Source organism: Peromyscus maniculatus, chromosome 16, assembly GCF_049852395.1.
Source record: "Peromyscus maniculatus bairdii isolate BWxNUB_F1_BW_parent chromosome 16, HU_Pman_BW_mat_3.1, whole genome shotgun sequence".
NCBI classification, from domain to species: Eukaryota; Metazoa; Chordata; class Mammalia; order Rodentia; family Cricetidae; genus Peromyscus; species Peromyscus maniculatus.
Window position 1 is genome coordinate 57,612,709 of NC_134867.1, and position 20,886 is coordinate 57,633,594.

At 48.5% G+C, this 20,886-nt stretch overlaps 1 protein-coding gene across 3 annotated transcripts in view; it reads right to left on the bottom strand.

Annotated features, from left to right (window-relative positions):
- Positions 1-5,691: 5,691 nt before the first annotated feature.
- The window catches only part of Tmem242 (transmembrane protein 242), a 32,108-nt gene continuing 16,913 nt past the window's right edge, over positions 5,692-20,886 (bottom strand). Inside the window, exons 3-4 of one of the 3 annotated variants that reach the window (XM_015996766.3) lie at positions 12,930-14,564; positions 5,692-6,314 (exon numbers count right to left, since the gene is read on the bottom strand). In XM_015996766.3, coding sequence (XP_015852252.2) covers positions 6,216-6,314; positions 12,930-13,994 — 1,164 coding nt within the window. In that variant the 5' untranslated portion in view covers positions 13,995-14,564 and the 3' untranslated portion in view covers positions 5,692-6,215. Of the gene's footprint in view, positions 6,315-12,664; positions 14,565-20,886 lie in introns of those variants that run through there. The other 2 variants (XM_006978062.4, XM_076552852.1) reach the window with 2 other exon arrangements.

Genomic DNA, 20,886 nt, shown 5'->3' on the forward strand with positions numbered 1-20,886 from the left:
AAGCTGGAGTTAGAAACCCTCCTCTCAGGACCCAGGACTCAACGCTTCGACATTTTGATGCAATTCATTTTCTTGAGATTTTCCGGGCTGAGTTGTGGCCCGTGTGGATGAGAAGGCAAATTTCATGTTTACCTGGACCTGTCTGTACCCTAAGTACAGACGTGAAGATTCCCAGTGAAGGACCACCCCCCTTTCCCCCCTCCTTCCCTCCCTCTGCCCTCTCTTCTTCCTTCTCCTCTCTCCACCTCCCTTCTTTCCTGCATTTGTCAGGTTCTTATAGCACACCCAGGACTGACCCTGAAGAAACCGGAGGATGGTGCTCCTGCCTGCTGGGAGTGAGCTGTTTCTCTGAGGTCTCCTTGATCCTGGGCCTTTTAACCCAGCCCTTGCACCCCACTCCTGAGGCAGTATTCAGAATACAGAGAAGTCTGGCTGTCCTGCTCTAGCACAGAATATACATACTGTCGGTGTCGGTTGGTTTTAGAGTTGCTGTAACCAAAACCAGACAGAAGCCTCTTCTGGGAGGGAGGATTTATTTGGTCCATGGTTTTAGAGGGTCAGTCCATCGTGGTGGTGTCCACTGAGATGAGAGAGCCCACATTGTGACAACCAGGAAGCAGGAAGAGAGCAGGTGCCTGGGCGACCATACCCACAAGGACCCACCCACTTTATCTACTCCCTCCCCCAGGTCTCACCTCCTGTCTTCACCACATCCACGCACTGTGGTGCTATTGTGAGCCCATTAGGAGATTAGTCTAGAGTCTTCCTGATCTGGTAGTCATCTCTGCAGATACCCTGGCATATATCCACAGACATGCTTCATCGTCTCTACTGGTTTCTCAGCCCAATCAGCAATCAAGATTAGGCATTACAGCCAAGCGGTGGTGGTGCACATCTTTAAACCCATCACTTGGGAGGCAGAAGCAGGTAGATCTGAGTTTAAGGCTAGCTTGAATGAGTTCCAGGACAGAGAAACCCTATCTTGAAAAACCAAACCAAATCAAACCACCACCACAAGATATTAACAATCCCAAATTCATACATTAAATTCTGATGACTCCTAGGAAAATGGCCTGGTGTGTGTGTGGGGACATTTGGAAAACACAAGGAAACCAGAATGTCAGTGGTGTGTTGGGCGGGGCCACATGCCGGTGAGTTGATGTGTTTTTTGCACCCCCAGTTCTGGACAAACTTAGATGGGGTATAGTGTGACTCATCCGGTCAAATCTTCCCAAGGCTATGCTGCATACAACCAGGAGTTGGGAGATGCGACCATGTGGTTTCCCAGATATCTCACCACAGTCACGTGTAATAAAAAGCCTAGAAGGGAAGCTGCACTGTCCACAGGAAGCCGAGAGCAAGGGTTTCTCTAAGCAGTCTTCTCTTCTGATGGGAGTTCTTTTTTTTTTTTTTTTTTTTTGTTTTTTGGTTTTTCGATACAGGGTTTCTCTGTGTAGCTTTGCGCCTTTCCTGGAGCTCACTTGGTAGCCCAGGCTGGCCTCGAACTCACAGAGATCCACCTGGCTCTGCCTCCCAAGTGCTGGGATTAAAGGCGTCCGCCACCACCGCCCGGCCTGATGGGAGTTCTTTTAGCCACTGTGGAGTCTGCGACCCTAGACTGTCTCAGCTTCCCAAGGATCTCTGAAGGGCTCTGGTCACCAAGGCCAAGGAATGTGGTGACTCTCCAATGTTTTCCAGAGGAGGTTGGTACAGCATATTGATGCTGCTCAGAGTAGAAATGCAAGGTTCTCGAAACAATAAAATAAATCCGTCCCCCATCATCATCAGCAGGGCATGGGGCAAGCTGCAGCGTTGGGCACAGTTCTGTAACCACTGGTGAGAACTCAAGCGTTCCTTCATTTTGTCACCTTGTTCTTTGAAAGCCCTGAAGTTCACACATCCTCTTAGAGGTGGCTTGTGTAGGGTCACCTGATGGACTGCAAACCTAGACAGACGACCTCAGTCAAGGGCAGCACGAAGGGTCTTTTTTAGCTCTTCAGATGAGCAGGTGGCAGGTATTATAAACACACCATTTGCTCCGCTTGCCTGGTTCACCTTCTCCGGAGAACCTGTCAAGCATAGCCTTTACCCTTATGTTGGTAAGCGTATTTAGACAGACACCTGCCCATTTAAAAATCACATTTATTCATCTTCTTTCTTACACACGCCACACAGCACTTGTGGAGGTCAGAAGACAGCTTGTGGGAACCTGTTCTCTCCTTCCAACACGTGGGGCTGCAGGATCGAACTCGGGTCATCAGGCTTGGCAGCAAGTGGCTTTACCCGCTGAACCATCCTGCCAGCCCTCACTTGCCTGTTTTTGTTTTTAACATTGGTTCTTTTTAGAATGTGATCATGGCTCATAAAATGGCGGTGATGCAAAGGACTTGATCCAGCTTACATAAGAAGATGTAAGTGAAGGTCCTCAATCACTGTTAATCCTGAAACTATGTTTCTTGGTAACATAGTCTAATTTTCTCCCAAACTGAGTTATCTGCCACCAGATGGAATTTTCTCCGGCCTCATTGTGGTGAGGGGCATTCGCTTTCCTCTTGGGTGTTCTCAAAGCCACAGCCTTTGGCAACACCAAGGACAGAGAGAGACCCCATGGTTGCTGGTCACTCAAAGATGTTTGGCTGGGAGGAAAAACCTCAACTGTGATAAAGTACTATTAAAATATGAATCATACCATCTCTCATGGGAAATTTAAGTAGTTGACGAGTTTTCTTTTTCACTTGTACCCCACTCCCTGTTTCAAAGAAACACATGAGAATGAGAAAATATTCTTTCCGATTAAACCTAGGAGAGATTAAATTTTGCCCCAGGTGGAATAGCTGCACTCAGGGGATCTTAATTATTTTTGTCCCCATCTCCCCACTTTGTTTCTTCGTTTCCCTAAGTTGCAATGATTAATGTGTGACTTCAGCCCGCACTAAGCACTTGGGGTGACAGCCTTGGCTCCTCCTCTTGGTCGAGCAGGCTCAGCTCTCTCTCAGTGTCGTCCTGTGTCTTGGCATGACAAAAGTCACCATGACCCACCTTGGCTCTGCTGGGCTTAGGGCAGATGCTCCCTCTCCATTCTATTGGAATCCACGCCTCTTCTAGTCAAGGCTCAGTATCTTGAGTAGTGAGCCCTGCGGCAAGCTTTCCCTCCGCAGGGTGTGTCTCGGTTCTGAAAAGCTCTGGGTGGGGTGAGCGAGCCGTCTAACAGGGCAGTGGTAACTTCTCAGGTGTGGGTGATTTTCTCGGAAGAATCCTGAGGTCTGCTCCTCGCTGCCCACCGCGTTTTCTCGGTGCGGCTTTCTCCGGCAGCTATGGGCTTACAGTTCTAAGAATAAAGCTTAACACGCACACAACGGAAGCCACATCTTACCGAAAGCCTCCTTAATGTTGGCTTAGATGGGAAATGAAAATGGCCGCGCTAACCCGCCTCTAAAGCATTTCTAGTGCTCAGTCTCCATGAAATGGATTGCTTATGGGGAGATAATGTCTATTCTATTCCTTTTTAAGTCTGTGAAAAATGTCATCCTGGTTAATAGGGTGATTAAAACCCTTTATGCTCCAGGAGATAAATGTGATTATGTTTGTCATACTCTACCCAAGATAAAGACGGCAAAGAAGGCAGACGTGAAATTCCACAACACTTCCTCTCTTCCGTATCCGGGGACATTCAGGGCTCGTACACAGATGGCTCCTCACATAAAGAATAACATTATCTCTTAAACATTTTTCCTTCCCATTAACCAATTTAACAATATGCCTCTGGTATGAAAGAAACAGACAAACGACTAAATCCTCTGGCTTCTGAATCCTGCGGGAAACACTTTAGTGATGTCACTTGCTTGTTCTCGGAGTTTTCATCTCTGTTACTTTGGCTTTTAAGAGGCGATTGGGGCCTGCGCTTTCCTCTTCTCGGAAAGCTGCCCATCAAGGGGTGACTCAAGGTATTCCTGTGGGATACAAAGTGTAGGGGCCGGGCTTCGACACTGGCACGACACAGAAGCAAGCATTCTGTCATCCCTTGGACATGTTCCTTCAGGGCCAGTGTGGCCCCTGGCTCCTTCCTGGGGCGTGGTTGCCATCTACAGCCTGTGGCAGGTGGTGTCCCATTTACAAGGCTCTACCCTCAAGGAGATTCTCAGTCAGGACTCTGGCAGAGGGAATCAGCGTTAATAATGGTTTCTCTTTTTTTTTGTCTCTTCGGTGAATACAGGGATTCTCATTTTCTCCTACCCAGTGGAGGACTTTCAAAAATCATTAGGCGGAAAAGGCATGAAGGCTGGCTGTAGGCAGCGTCCACTCTGCACACCCATTCAACCTGGCTCCTACTTCCCCTTCTCTGCATTTAAAGGCCAGGATTTATTTTTTTCTCCCCAGAGGACTGGTTAAAAATAAAAGATGGGCAAAGAGTTTCTTTTTCCTACTCCACACTTGCTGATCAAGCTCACAATCTTTTCTTGGATTTTTAGCAGGTTACATGTGAATCTCAGACACCAATTACACCTGTTTAATTAACAATACAGCAATTTTAACAGGGCAATGTGGTCTAGAGAAATATGTTACATTATGCACTTGACATTTCATTGAGAGTTCCTTTAAAACTAAAAGGTTTCCCTGTAACAGATTTTGAATGCACTTTATGGAACATGATCGCTGACTAATTAGGGCCTAGGTAATTCTGAGGGAACTACACACCTGACATTCAACCAGAGGGCTTTCTCTAGACGTACTGACACACTGAAGCCTTTTCTTTATGTGCACAATCACCTCCCATCACCTCCTGTAAGGGATCGTGGAGCACACAAGAGGATGGGCTCATCGGAATTAACTTCCTTGAGGAATGGCACCAAAAACTTAATACTGAGGCCCAGTGCTCAGGTGACTCCGGTTAAAACTGTTGCAGATTGCCGGGCGGTGGTGGCGCACGCCTTTAATCCCAGCACTCGGGAGGCAGAGGCAGGCGGATCTCTGTGAGTTCAAGGCCAGCCTGGGCTACCAAGTGAGTCCCAGGAAAGGCGCAAAGCTACACAGAGAAACCCTGTCTCGAAACACCAAAAAAAAAAAAAAAAAAAAAAAAAAACTGTTGCAGGTGGGCACCAATTCCACTGTATTTACCTTCACCACTGAGACGAAACTACAGATTGTCAGAGTCCAGGGATGCAGAGCCAATTCCTCAACGAGAGCATTTTAGAGCCACGATATAACCATGACCATCTCAGCACGGTCACTGTTTTCTGTGCCATCGGCATCCGCTGCTGGCTTTTTGTCCCGTGGGTCAGAGTTTACAAGTCCTTCGGGAGAGGCCCTCAGCACGTGTGTGCTAGCTTCGAATCAGACTGTGCTCAGGACAAGCTGCATCCGTTCCCAGTACTGGATTCGCCATCCCAGAGCCTGGCCAATAGGAACATACCTTCCAAATTTTTGGTCATATGAGATCAGATAGGCTTTAAAACTCATTTAATTAGATACACTGAGGTCTGTACTGCTGTTAGGAGTCTGCTTATAATGATTTTTTTTCCTATTAAAATGTTTTTTTTGAGAATCTCATGTATGAGTACTGTATTTACATCATTTACACCCCTCTCTCTCCCCACCCCAACTCCTTCAGAGTCCACCCTTGCTCACTTTCGAACTCATGACCTCTTCTATTATTGTTACACACACACATAGGCGTATACACACACAACAGAGTTAAAGTTTTTAAAAAGGTTTAATTTTAGTTCTTCATTGTGTAGATGTGTGTGGGTGTGTTCACACGTGAGTCAGGTGCCCACAGAGTCCAGAAGAGGACGTTAGATGCCTGGAGCTGGAGCCGCAGGTGGTTTGAGCCACCCGAAGTGGATGCTGGGAAATGAACTGGGGTCCTCCGCAAGAGCAATGTGTGCTCTTAACCACGGGGATCTCTCCAGCCCTTGCGAAGATTTTCTATCTTACTTTTTTGTGAGTATGAAACATGGTTTATTGTTCTAAACAGAAATATTTCCTCTGGGACCCCTCCTTGAGGGGAACTTCTCAGTAATTAAATCGTTGTCTTAGCTTTAGGAAAACATTCCCTCCCTGCACCATAGACATGGACACAGATGGCTATGGCTGCGGCCCCTGCGCTGACCGGCCGTCGGCACGTGTTCCTGACGTCACCCCAGTCCCTTTTCTCATGTGGTGTTCCCAGGGCTGCCATTCCTGCGCCAGCTCCTCTGGAGTCACCCACACCCATCTCACTTAGAGCTGAGTGCCTCCTCCCACGTAGCGGCTGACTCGGAGTTCTTGGGAATTGCTGGAAATATGGATTGCATCTTACTTCGAAAGTCCTTCATCTGGAAGAGAGAAAACATCAAATGTCAGAAGAAGGGAGGACTAGCTGAGGCTCTCGGAGGCAGCATCGTGCTGAGTGGCGCGCACCCCACCATCCCTCGTGAGTGCAGAGCAGAGGACAGCAGAGAAACCGAGGCCTGCATTCAGCACCGCAGCAGAGCAGCTGTTCTTCCAAGTGTGGATCCGCTAACCGAACAACGGACAACTTCACTCCTGTCTAGAAGGCAACAGGTCTAAGCTCACAGACTCCCAGGATGCGCATCTACAACGGGATGCATGGTGGCCTTCATTTATAGAGATGCACCGGGCAACACAATTTCTGTCCTTCTAAATACATGATTATACTCAAGCCATTCAAAGTTAGAAGTTTAGAGCTAGAGGGAAGTAGAAAGAAAAAACTAATGCCAGATAGACTAAAATATTCTCGTGCGACAGTGTACAGAAGCCCACACTGAGATCTCATCAGTGAAAGGTGACTTAAGCCAGTCAAGAAAGGGTCTGGGAGGTCACACCATCGAGCGCAGAGCCGTGTGGAGGGCACCGCTGATCTGTGGGGCGGGACAGTCTCCTTGGGTGCACACTCCAGCCCTCCTCCTCATGTGTAGGACCCTGGCCACACAGAGCTATCTCAGTGGCTGTACATGGTCCAGGCTGACCCCATCAGCAACACCCCATTCATTTCCTTTGGACGTAGGTGCTGAGCAGGTTCCCAAAGCTCCCAAGACTCCACAGCAACCAATCATTTCTGGGGGAGGCTACTGGAGATACAGGTAATCTTTCTTTCTTTCTTTCTTTCTTTCTTTCTTTCTTTCTTTCTTTCTTTCTTTCTTTCTTTCTTTCTTTCTTTCTTTCTTTCTTTCTTTCTTTCCTTCTTCCTTTCTTTTTTTCTTTTTTTGCTGTTGACATGTATATATTTCAAACGGAGGCTGAATCTTTACTCTGTTGCCAAATTCAGGGGTCACGTCGTTTTCAGTATTTGTATATTCTAGGCTGGTATCCAGCCTCCATAGCACACACTTGGTGACCCGGACTGCGGTTGGAGAGACCACTCTCCAATCCCAGCCCCGGCCCAATTCCTCACCAGCATCCACGTCGGCAGAAAGGAGACAGTCATTACCTGTCTGAAGAGTTGCGAGGACGAGGTGGGGCAGTGCACAGAGTGCAGGCCCAGCTCACAGTAAGTTCTCATTCTGTGAAGGCCACGACCACTGCAGCATTATCCAAATGTGTGTGCTGTGTTCCAAAACACAGAGCTCCCATGGATGTAAACATCGTGGCATGTTGACTAAAAGCATGGCTTTATAGTTATAGACCATTTGGGGTGACTATCCTCACTGGTTTAGGGAGTCTGTAGGAGGCCAACCGTCAGGATGCTCCACATTTGCTCATCTTTGCACACCTAGGCAAAGCCTCCCTGTGAGCCCTCAAAGCACCACATTTCCCAGTTCTCCTCTTGTGTTAGGCAAATGTGGTCACCACTGCTCACAGAAACCAGCCAGCTGGATGCTCATCTTGAATAGACACAGAGGCATTGTCTCTCCCTGCCATGAGCCTGCATGAGGGGCTCTCCACGAGCACCAGAGGCAGTCTGTGCATCCCTGAAGAGGGACTAGAACGCGGGAGGTCTCTTGTGGTCACAGTTGCTGTGACCACCATAGGCAAATTAGTGGCAGGGTAACACTGATGCTGAATATCCAAGGTTCACAGGACTGCATGTCAAAAATGCCAATCGCAACCTGTTAAGGGACTTGCATAGATGTTGGAATTGAAAACCCGGTGCCTCCCTGGCCATGGTTTGCAGTATGCTGTTCCTTGTCTTTCTGGCTTGTGTTGGACTGTCCAGCATTAAAGTCCAAGCACAATTGTCTTCCACAGCCCCTCATCAGTGGTGCTTGTAGTCGCTGCTCTATCCCCGACCCCTGACCTCATCATCTGTCTTTCAGTCCTCAAGTACTGTGTTACTGTTTGTTCCTGCGGGCATGAGTGTGTTACTAGAAGGACTCATACCCAGAAAGTAACCAGCCAGGAGTAGTCAGGCTTCCGACTGCGATGTGGGACATCTCAGATGTGGACACTGAGGACATGGGATAAAGGACACCACTGAGCCCTGGGCCTTCCAGCTGTGGGGATGGAAACCCAGAGTCCATGTTTATGTAATAAACAGGCTCTCAAGTTGCTTCAAAGATGGGGCTCCATGGGGTTTCAAGCTTGTATTATTTATATTTATATGGGCAGTGTCTATATCAAATATGTATCAGTGAAGATCATATAAAAGTCAATGGGTTATTCCCGTTTAAAGATGCCCTTGAGAAAAAGATTTAAAGATTGAGTAATTTAAGTTTAATCTGGACCTAAATATAAATTCACAGCTGCTGCCATGGCACGTTCCCTCTGCCCCCAGAATTTAATGAACGTGAGTATTCTGGTCACATTACTCCAAAGCAAAACTCTGGGTTTCCCTCCCTGTGGTTTGCTCTTCCCGTGTGGCTTTGACCAGGGAGAACTTTTTTTTTCATACTACGGGTTGCAGGGTCACCCTTATAGGCGGGGCCTCTGTAGGCAGCCACAGGCTGGTTCCTGCAAACTTCAGGGGGTGCTCTGGGCAGGGTTTAGGTAGGAATGGTATTCCCTGGAGGGAGGCGCCTACTGCTCCTGGAACCTTGTCCTGAAATCCTGCTGTCCTCATGTCAACTGGGAAAGTCATTTCAAGTAATTTCATCAGTCAGGGAACTGGGTCTGACCACATTTTAGATGTTGGGAGGGAGCCAGGATGATGCCTCTAACAATGCTCTCGTTCCCGTTCCAATAGCTTCCGCAGGGCTATGTGACCAGTGTGCCAGGAGCGAGAACACCAGCAGCGTGGCTTAGAGTCTGCACTAGGTGCTGGCATAGTTATCATTTACCTCCCAACCGTGAGTGGGGCAGGTGCTATCCCCCTCTAAAGACAGCGATGGAAGCTTCCGGCAACCAGACAAGTGTGTCATCCGGCCGGGGAGGCAGGTCTGACTGCACGACCGTGTTTACACTCTGCACACTGCATGCATGTGCACATGGGTGCTGCCCCACACTGCCATGGCATGTCTGGGTTGTGGAAGAAGAAACTGAAAACCATCTTGTCTAATACATTATATATTGAAAAATTAATTAAAATATTCCGATTATCTCTAATCTCACAAAGCCCAAAGAATCAGTTCTAACAGGCAGGCAGTTGTTGGCACTAAAGCCGAGTTTGAAATGTTTGTTTATCTTCTTCATTGACAAGCCCGTTCAGCTTCTGTTCCCACACTGTGGGTTCAGGAGTATCTGGCCTCATTAGAAGCTCTACTAAGAGAAAAGCCATGGGTATGTTGGTGGTGAAGGGCCAGTGGTAATTTAAGAATCTGGTAATGGGGTTTCTGCATAAATAGAAGAGGATCACTTGATGCTAACAGCAGGAGTTAAGACTGTGGAAGTGTTTTCTGAATGGCAATAGTATCTTCCCTTCGGGCTTGGCGATGTATCGGGTACCAAAGCTGTGGGCGGTTAATCTTCACAATTCTATATGGCAGAAATGGTGGCGACAACCCAACATATGAGAAAACAGAGGTCAGAGGTTAGTTAATTTGCTTATTAAGTGACATGACTTGAAGGTATGACCGCCTGCCTGACACCCAGGACTCTCCCTATGGCCACTCTGGTTCTGTGGACTAGAAAACAAAGTGCCCCTGAGCTTTTTACCCTGTGCCGACTTTCACTAAAAACGATTTAAAACCATGAAAACACACCTGGACATTTTAGTTTGGATGGTATGAGAGGCACATTACTAGTGTGCACCAATGGTCAGCACCGCCCACTTCAGCAGATGGGGTTCACCAATGGTCAGCACCGCCCGCTTCTGCAGATGGGGTTCACCAATGGTCAGCACCGCCCACTTCTGCAGATGGGATTCACCAATGGTCAGCACCACCCACATCAGCAGATGGGGTTCACCAATGGCCAGTACCACCCACGTCAGCAGATGGGGTTCACCAATGGTCAGCACCACTTGCTTCTGCAGATGGGGTTCACCAATGGTCAGCACCATCCACTACAGCAGATGGGGTTCACCAATGGTCAGCACCACCCACTTCTGTAGATGGGGATCATACTTCTTCACCTCCTGGAAGCTAGGCAGCCATGTGATCGTGAGTGTGGATAAAAGAAACATGTCATATCTAGGCATTTAACTGCAGAAGCTCAACTCTCTAGGCCTCTCTTCTTACTGAAATCATGGAACCCTGTGTGGCTGTTGTGGGGCCTCAGGGACAAGCTGAAGTACAGTTAGGGGAGCCTCCCAAAACACCAGCTTGAATCTATATGGGTCCTGCATGAGTGAAAACTAACTTCTGTCAAGGCAGAATTAGATGATGTTTTTTGTATATGTATGTGCAAAAGTGTATGCATGCATGTGGACGGAGGCCAGGGCCAACCTCAGGGGTTCCACCTTCGTTTTTTGAGGCAGGGTCTCTTACCAGGACCCAAGGCTTTCTGGGTAGGACAGGTGAATGGCCAGGGAGTCCCAGAGGTCCACCTGTCTCTGCATTCCCAGTGCTAGGAATTCTGGGGATTGAACTCGGGTCCTCATGCATGCATGCATGGCAGAGCACTTCCTGGTATCACCCCAGTGCTGAGATTACACCACAACTCAGTCTGTGCTGGCTGAATCAGGAAAGGAGCTCCTGACACAGGCCTCTCTGGGGCCCGCCACATGGGTTTGCCTGAGAGAAGGCTAAAGAAGCGCTCAGGGCTGGATGAGGGGAAACAGATGCCCTGCTAATGAGCTAGCTCCCCAAGCCCAGGAACTCTCCACCACCTGAACCACAGCGTTCCCACAGTCAGGGGACTCGGCCCATTCCTCGGTCCAGTTTTATGTCACCAATTCCTGGGGAGTCAGGACATTTCTTCATCTTTTCAATGAATAAGTATAGGGGCTCCGTTCAACAAGGAAGGGCCGTTTTATATATACACACATACATACACACACAGATATATTTAAATGGGAAGATTGCTGCCTGGTGTCTATTTGGTAATATTGATTAATCAGCACTGGCCTGGCCCAGAGAGCAGGCACTGACAGCCCATTGATGCAAGGATCAGAGATGAGGTGTCTAGACAGTGTTATTTCAATGTTCAGGGGCGCTAGGGGGGCTAACATGACACTTGCGACATTTCTGTTGTTAGCGTTCTTTATGTAAAGGGCAGAGCAGAATCTTTGCTCTCTCCTAAACTATTCTGCATCACATTCATGAAGTTCAAAATAAGCAGTCAAGGCATCTGATTCAGAAATAAAAAGTGAACATGTAACTTTCTGAAAAATACAATCCCTTAGGTGCTGACTAAAACGCTTGGGTCTTATGCTGTGATTCAACAACAGGACACAATCCAAAAGCGTTCCTTTTCTCGTCACGTGAGAGGAACTGAGCAGCAGGGCCACTCTCTCCAGCCAAGGCCCACTTTATGTCAAAGACCCAGCCTAGCGAGAACATCGATAACCCGTATTTTGATTTCACGTGTAACAGGTTCAAAGGCAGCTAGTTCCAGAAGGCTGTCACCAAAGCAGGCTTCATTTTTCCTACCTGCAATCTGAGAAGGGCTTCATGCCCTTTACCAAACTAGTGGCAGCTCCGCATCACCTCTGCCAGCCAGTCCTTCCTGTGGTCTGACCACCACGGCTTTCCTGTTAATCCACTTTATAAGCGTAATGGATTGATTCTCTCCCTTTCTTTCTTTCTCTTGCCCCTCCTTACCTCTCTTTTCTTTCCCCCTACTCTTGAAGCAGCTGCACCCCCATTTCATGATGTCTTTAAAAAATGTGTACAATGTGTGGCCTGCATGTGTGTACAGTACCATGTGGGTGCTGGGAACTGAACCCGGGTCCCTGCAGCAAGTGCCACCCTTCCTGTCCCCTTCATAATGTCTTGATGGCTCAGATGGGCTATTCCAAGACAACAAAGGCAGTTCCAAAATGTATCACAAAAAAATGTTGTATATTTTTATTTTTAAATGCAGGAGTTAATTTTTTTCTAAGATTTATTTTATGTATATGAGTGTTCTATCTGTATGTATGCTTTTAAGTCAGAAGAGGGCATCAGATCCCAACTATAGATGGCTGTGAACCATCACATGGGTGCTGGAAAATGGAACCCAGGACCTCTGGAAGAGCAGTCTGTGCTCTTAACCATCAAGCCATCTCTCCAGCCCACAGGAGTTACTTTTTAAAATGGTACAGGAGTGGACATAAATATAAGCCAACCAGAATGGACTAGTACAGATTCTCGTTCTAATAAAAGTTATCAATTTCTTGACCACCACACCACCAGGCAAGAACCAGTACTCCAAACACCAAAAATACCTTTAATGCTGTCACTCGGAAACTGAACAGGTAAAGTCACCCCACACAGCTGGATGCCACACAACAGGAGACCACACAGGAGACCTCCAACTTTCAGAACCCCCAGTTCACCCCACATCGGCATATACTGCATCTGTCTCTCTGGCATCTTTAGAAGGATGGCTTAAAACTTGATATCTTTCTGAATTTTCCAAAGCGTATCTGCACTCCTGACCATCTGGGCCTCCTCGGCAGGGCTCAACTTTACCTTTATAATATCCGAGATGCCGTTTTCTCCCACGATACAAGGCACGCTGAGAAACACCTCTTCTTTGATGCCGTACAGACCTTTAACATTGGTGGAGACTGGAAGCGTTTTCCTGAGGTTCCTCAGAATGCTTTCTACAATATCAGCTACGGACAGGCCGATGGCCCAGGAAGTATAGCCTTTCATTTTGATAATGTTATAGGCACTGGCAATCACATCTTTGTGGACGTTTCCCCACTGCTCGGGGTCTTTGCTAGTTCCTAGCTCTGAGTTCAGCTCTTTCAGAGGCATACCGGCGATGTTCACTCCGCTCCACACGGCGACACTTGAGTCTCCGTGCTCGCCAAGGACCCACCCGTGGCAGCTTTCAGAGTGGATGCCAAGCCTCTCCCCAAGCATGAACCGGAAGCGAGCAGTGTCAAGGGTACAGCCACTTCCAATAATACGGTTTTTGGGAAATCCGCTCAGTTTCCAGGTTACGTAAGTTAAGATATCCACTGGATTGGAAACAATAATCACTTTGCAGTGGGGGCTGTGCTTGACAATATTGGCAATCATCACCTTAAAGATGGTAACGTTCCGCTGGACTAAATTCAGGCGCGTTTCGTCTTTCGCCTGGCGTGCCCCTGCTGTGACAATAACTACCTCAGAGTTGGCAGTGACGTGGAGGTCTTTGCTGCAAACAATCTTTGGCATTTTCATGAAGACACTGCCATGCTGGAGATCCATCGTCTCGCCCTTCATTTTTGCTTCACTATTGTCAACAAGGGCAAGCTCATTGGCCAGGCCCTTTGCTATGACGCTGATGGCACAGGCCATTCCGACGGATCCAGTTCCTATAATGGAGACCTTGTTGTGGAGAACCGGCTCTTCGGAGCTGATGCGCTTGATAAGTTTATCCTTCACGGTCGACATGGTAGACGCGGGAGTGGCGTTCCACCAGGCCCGGTTGCGGGGGACACCCAGCACCCGACTGGGCCACAGAGCTATGCCCTGGTCCCTGAAATCCACTCTGGCTGCACCCACTCTTTTGCTGGCTCGCAGGATGCCTGCGGCCCAGGCCATGGCGGCTCACTCGGGTGGAGGAAGTGAACCGGGTGAGGAAGGCAGTTGAGGTCCAAACGGTCGGTCCGGTCGGTCGCCCCGCAGTACGGGCGCAGCCCCTCCTCCCACTGCGGCTGCGCGTGGGCTCAGCGCAGGCTGGGTCTTCCGGCTCCAGCAACTGCAAGCCTGCACCGAGGCTTAAAAAGGCTCTCATCCCCAGCAAGGAAATACTGGAGTTAGTTCTGCAACCCATATTCTTTAATGTTGATGTATAACACCCAACTCAGACCCCTGGAGTTAATTGTTTTCTGATCCTAGTGTGTATATCAAAATGGTTCTGGTAACAATAGATGAAAATAAGGCTGAAGCCTTGAGCCACAACAAAGGTGGCTGTGCTGTTTACCAAGAGCCAGCATGGCGGGATAAACGGGCTCCTCGTTCAGCGTATCCAGCTGGAGGACCTCTTGTTTAGGGACTTTTGCCTGTATCCTAACTAACCATGGTGCACTCCTGGACACGGCAGCAAGAGGGAGGGGCAGGAGTGTTAGCAGTAGAAGCCGACCGACCGCAAGAGCATGCGCCTCCTTTCTCCTGCCAAAGGAAAGCCGTGATTGAGTCCAAATGAAAAAGAACAAAAAGAACTCAGTGGTTAAGAGCACATAATGCTCCTGCAGAGGACCCAGGTCGGGGTCTCCATACCCACACCAGGTGGCTTAACTGCTGTTAACTCCAGTTGCAGGGACAAGTGCAACTAGCTCTAGCCTCTGTGGGCATCTAGTCCACTTGGCGAATATAAACTCACTCAGGCACACATACACTCACATAAACAGATTTAAAAAAAACAAACAAACAAGCAACAAAAACCAAAACCAAAATCTTTCCCCAAGCCCTGCAATTTCTTAAGGAGAAAGATGTCCCTGTAGCCCTCCACTAAAATGAAGGTGTTTTTGAAATGACCTTAGAACGGCAGATTAACTTTTAGCCGATGTATAAATGAGATTATTGACTAAAGTAGTGAAATGCAATTACTTTGCAAACCTGCCATCAGTATATCTCTTCTGTGTTTTTCTGGAGAGTCTTGTGAACTAATTTCCAATCTCCAAGGAGATGCAAACGTTACATTTTATGACAAACCTAATAAACTACAAATGCCCAGTAAATACAATGGCATTTTCTTGCCACCAATCAATTCTGACCATGTGATGGACGCTCAGAGCACTTCCTCTTGGGAATACAGCAATATGCTCCCCTAGAATGAGGGTCCTAGGTACATGTGGCCCTTCCATCATCAGCAATTTTTTTAATTTTAGGACACCGAGCCCTGGCAAAATTGATATTTTATAGCCAGACTCAAGAGTGCCTCTCTGGATGCAGTGCAGGAAAGCAGGTGGGTGCCCAGCAGAGGGGCTGGGAAGGAGTCAGTGGAGCGCCTCAGTCTGTGACTTGCTGATGGTGTTTACATGTTTCCAAGCCAGGAGGGCTCCCTGGAGGAAGCAGAGCCACTGGACACAACAGTCTAAGGCAGACAGATGAGTTCTCTGCACATTGGCAATCAGATTTATGGCAGCAAGCTGTCAAATTAAAAACTGGAATTAAAAAAATGGCCATCTTTATTAAATGGTGGCCACCACTTTAGGAGGACCCTTTAAAATGGTCCACAAACTATCACTGATAGCTGTAATTTCTTTTAGCCCACTTTTCGCTGGAAATATTTAGCCTGACAACTGTTTCCACCTTCTTTCTGTAATGATTCCTTTGACCAGTCAAGTTGTTTTCCGGGATGAGTGCTCTTGAGTGTGAGATTCAAGGACATAAAGGCTCTTAGCTGGACAGCATCTATCGACAGTTATTTTCTTTCCAGAAATTGAGCCTCTTCAGAAATACAATCTTGATGGCAGCCGGCTCTTCAGTCTTTCCCCTCAGTCACAACTAAATCAATTGTGAGAGGGAAAAACGACAACATTCCAAAATAAAGAATCCCCCAAAGCAGTTTTTTATTTACCTAAGTCTTAAGAAGGCAAGCATAAAGACAGGCAGATGTTCACGACCTTCTGAGAAGACAGAGAGCTACTCAAGGATGTGCAAAGTCAAATATAGCCAGATAGCTCCCAATGGCTTTCTATCCTGTGTAAATCATTACTCCTTTCAATTGAAGACCCAATTCAAATTATCTGTTAAAAATGAAGCTGGGCAGTGGTGCATGCTTGTAATCCCAGCACTCGGGAGGCAGAGGCAGGTGGATCTCTCTGAGTTCGAGGCCAGCCTGGTCTACAGAGTGAGTTCTAGGACAGGCTCCAAAGCGACACAGAGAAAACCTGTCCTGAAAAACAAAACAAAAAAGTAATGTAATATTACAGTTGAGGCAGGATGTTTTTTGTTACATCACTTAGGAGAGAGGAAGTTGGAAGTCAGGACCACCAGCATGTATCTAGAGCAGTAGTTCTAACCTTCCCAATGCTGACCCTTTAATACAGTTCTTCATGTTGTGGTGATCTCCCAACCGTAAAATGATTTCATTGCTACTTTATAATTTTGCTACTGTTATGTATCCTAATGTAAATATCGGATGTGCAGGTTATGATACCTGTGACCCCAAAGGGGTCGTGACCCATGGGTTGAGAACCACTCATCTGGACTGAGGACAACGGCCCCCGTGTCACTGGATATTCACTCCACCTGACTCCCCACCACTGCCAGCCTTGTGGCCTTCCCTTCTTTCTCTTTCTTAGGAGTGCAGTCCATGCCATCCCACTGCAGATCTCCGTCAACCCTCTAGGCAAAACTAGTCACCACTGTGCTCCGTAGCCCGTTATGGGATCTGTTACAGACAGTTAAGTGGAAAACAGCCCAGATGTGCCAGAAAGGAGTCACCCCATTTATCTGCATGCTCCTGTCCTCTAGAATGTACCTGGGCACAGGGACAGGGACCCAGCAGGTGCTTATGGAGGAGAAGGGCCACTAAGTAACCCCAGACCTGAGTTAGGACAGCTGGAGGGCTGGGGTGAGTGGCTGAGAAGGCCAGGCCTTCCTGGTGCTGGAGTTCTCAGGGCAGAGGTGGGCAGGTGAGGCCCCTAGGGCCGGTCCGGAAGGCTAATGAAGAAATTCCAGAGAACGCGATGGGTTGGCTGGGGGATGTCTTAACCGTTTTCTCAAACTTCCGCCACACGAACTCAAGGCACCAGCAGCACCCACAGTGCGGGAAGCGCAGCAGAGCAGAGTGTGGTGGCAGGGAGTGTTAATCCTTTAAAACTCCGACGTCTGAGAACGCGACAATAACCAGCAGAGGAAATCCTCGATGAGGAACACAGGGATGCTCAAAAGGCAGGGCCAGCACCACAGCTGACCTGGGGCGGCTGCACGGCCGCTCCGGCAAGGAGGTGCTCCCTGTAGGACACAAGCCAGGAGGTGCTCCCTGTAGGACACAAGCCAGGAGGTGCTCCCTGTAGGACACAAGCAAGGAGGTGCTCCCTGTAGGACACAAGCAAGGAGGTGCTCCCTGTAGGACACAAGCAAGGAGGTGCTCCCTGTAGGACACAAGCCAGGAGGTGCTCCCTATATAACACAAGCAAGGAGGTGCTCCCTGTAGGACACAAGCCAGGAGGTGCTCCCTATATAACACAAGCAAGGAGGTGCTCCCTGTAGGACACAAGCCAGGAGGTGCTCCCTGTAGGACACAAGCCAGGAGGTGCTCCCTGTAGGACACAAGCCAGGAGGTGCTCCCTGTAGGACACAAGCCAGGAGGTGCTCCCTATATAACACAAGCAAGGAGGTGCTCCCTGTAGGACACAAGCCAGGAGGTGCTCCCTATATAACACAAGCAAGGAGGTGCTCCCTGTAGGACACAAGCCAGGAGGTGCTCCCTGTAGGACACAAGCAAGGAGGTGCTCCCTGTAGGACACAAGGAGAAGTTTGTGATTTGAAAACCTAACATGAAAACTAGTTTTTAAAGTTGCTTTCCAAGTAGAACACAGGTAGAAGATCCACCCAAAAAGCACTCAGAGGACTCTGTTTAAGAATTAAACACTGAACAATGAACTGGCCACCCTTCTGATAAATTCTCCAAATCACATTTTTGTATTCTCATATTCATAACTGCCGAGTCAGTGTGGGAGAACGATTCAGATTTATCCCTATTAGGAAAGGGCTTTATTATTACTAGTGTCTGATTTGTATACTATTGTATATTCCTGTGTACGGGGTCATGGAAACATTCCTGAGGACAAGGGCGGAGAGGGACAAGGTAAGAAGCCCGCGCTACTGCACTGAAGACGCCCCGAAGAGCAGCAGGTGGGGGCGGGCGACCGCGGTGGGGCTGGATGTGGTCAGGGAGTGAGTGGGGCTCCATCAAGTAGACCTCGTAACAGGAAGCCACAGAAAGGTCTAAACGAAGCATCACCCATCCGACTTACATTTTAAAAATAGCTCTGGCTGCCACATGGGAAAAACAATCCAGGGGAAATGAAGGTGAGGCCGGGAGACTAGACAGGAAACTGTCCATGTGCAAGCAAAAGATGAGCGCAGGCTACGAGGCGTGGTGGGGCTCGGCCGGGGGGTCAGAAGAGCCATCCCCCTGGCTTTAGACTTGCACTGGGGGATGAGATGAGGAAGGCATCTCCTCGATGGGGATGATCAGGGAGAAAGAACACAAGAGAATCAAGGATCCTGGCTGGTGTGTGTTGTCACCAGACACATTATGAGACACGAGGGTGAAGATGGTCAGCGTGCATCTTGGAGGCAGTCTGAAGGGCTGGAGTTACGTGTCTGGAAATCACTAGATGGGGAGACTGATTTAGATGCCCGAGTCTAGGTGGGAGAGCTAAGTAAGTAAGGGGAGACAGCTCGGGAGACCTGTCACAGAAGCCCTCGGTCACCCTGACCGCAGCCACGCCAGAGGGCTGTTCCTCAGAAAAGAAGATCAGCTGTGTCACAGGGTGTGTGTGTGTGTGTGTGTGTGTGTGTGTGTGTGTGTGTGTGTGTAGGGGGCGCAGTACAAAGACCTAGATGTGACAGCAGGAGGTGACTGGGGACCTGGACAACTTCAGTGCACTGCTAGGGAGAGATGCTGGATGGAGGGCAGGGTGGGGGCCGGGGACAGCAATCACAGGCAACTTTTTGGAGAAACATTTCTATTGGAGATGCAGACAAGTGAGCTTCCATCCTGAGGAGAGTAAGGACTACCAGAAGAGGGGATTTCAGAGGTGGAATAAGCCAGAGCATTTCTGTTTGCTGCAGCAGAAAGACGACCAGCGAAGGCCGGGGACCCTGGTGACAGTCTTTGGGCAGATGACCTGGTGGCAGCGGCCACTTACTGCCCAAACAGCTGGGTCAGGTCTCCAGCAGCGACAGGGCTAGTTCGTCCCTGGTAAGGTGGTCCAGACCCAGGCAGGAAGCTCAAGCATCCTGTGGCACAGGGCTGCAGCGGGGAAAGAGCAGAAGCCACTGTGACTCTCCTGGGGGAAACAGTGGCCTACAGGAAATGGCTGTGCAGTGGAGGACAGGTAAGCTCTGGGGAACGGTAAAATATGGGGAGATGTAATTATGAAAGGCAATCTGGCTTTCCTTCCGGGCAGCTCTGTGGATGCTGCCATTCAGGAGTGTGACTGACGTGTAGGGTGCAGGTTGGGGATGACAGACCAGTGGGAGGAAGCACACGTGGTTCCTCCAGTGTATCTGAGTCCAGCGGGTCCCTGAGCCTGAAGCACACGGTGGGAGGAAGGTCACGCAGGGCCAGAACCCGAAGAAGAAAAGATGAGGGCCAAGGACAGGGCTGGAAGCACCACTGTGTATTAGTACATCTGTACACCATGCAGACGTGAACAGAACTGCCAGTAAGAGCCAAGCTAGACCAAGAGAAGAAGAACAAGGAAACAATAAAAGCCAGAACCTTTGAACAATGCAAACAAGAAGTGGCATCAGCCATCAAGAGAAGGTTGTCATATGCAGCCCAAGTCACAGAATGAAAAACTATACAGCACATTAAAATTAATTTATTTTTGAAGGAGAGTCTCCTTACATAGCTCAGGCTGGCCTTAAAACTAGAGATTCACGTTCTGGGATTATAGCTATGTGTAATGTCGCCAAGCTTAGCATACAAATAGATAAATAAGAAATGGCCCGGTCAGTCAAGTGTGTGCTGCACAAACATGAGGACACCAGTTTGGTCCCAGCACCCAGGTTAAAAAAAAAAAATAGCCAAAGGAATGGAAGCACATGAACTATGAACCAAAGGCTGAGGGGCCCCCAGCTGGATCAGGCCCTCTGAATAGGTGAGACAGTCGATTGGCTTGATCTGTTTGGGAGGCAACTAGGCAGTGGGACCAAGTCCTGTGTTCATTGCATGAGTTGGCTGTTTGAAACCTGGAGCTTATGCAGAGACACTTGGCTGGGAGGAAGGGACTGGACCTGCCTGGACTGAGTCTACCAGGTTGATTGCAGTCCTCGGGGGAGGATTTGCCCTGGAGGAGGTAGGAATGGGGGGTAGGCTAGGGCAAAGGGGAGGGGGTGGGAGGGGGGAGAACAGGGGAACCTGTGGCTGATATGTAGAACTGAATGGTATTGTAAAATAAAATAAAATAAAATAAAATAAAATAAAATAAAATAAAATAAAAAAGCTGGTGCGGTAGGGTGCACCTCAAGTCCCAGGGCTTTTCTGGGTTTTCTGGCCAGTCTAGGCAAATTAGTAAACTTTAGGCTGAATGAGAGACCCTGATTCAAAAAACAAAAAAAGATGGGGAGAGATTGAAGATTTCTAACACTGACCTTTGGGGACACACACACACACACACACACACACACACACACACACACACACACACACACAGAGTTTTGTTTTTGTTTTTTTAAGTATTCTGGAACTCTTTTAGTTAGGAAAATTCAATCTGAGAGACTACTTCATTTTCTACTTCAGGCCAGG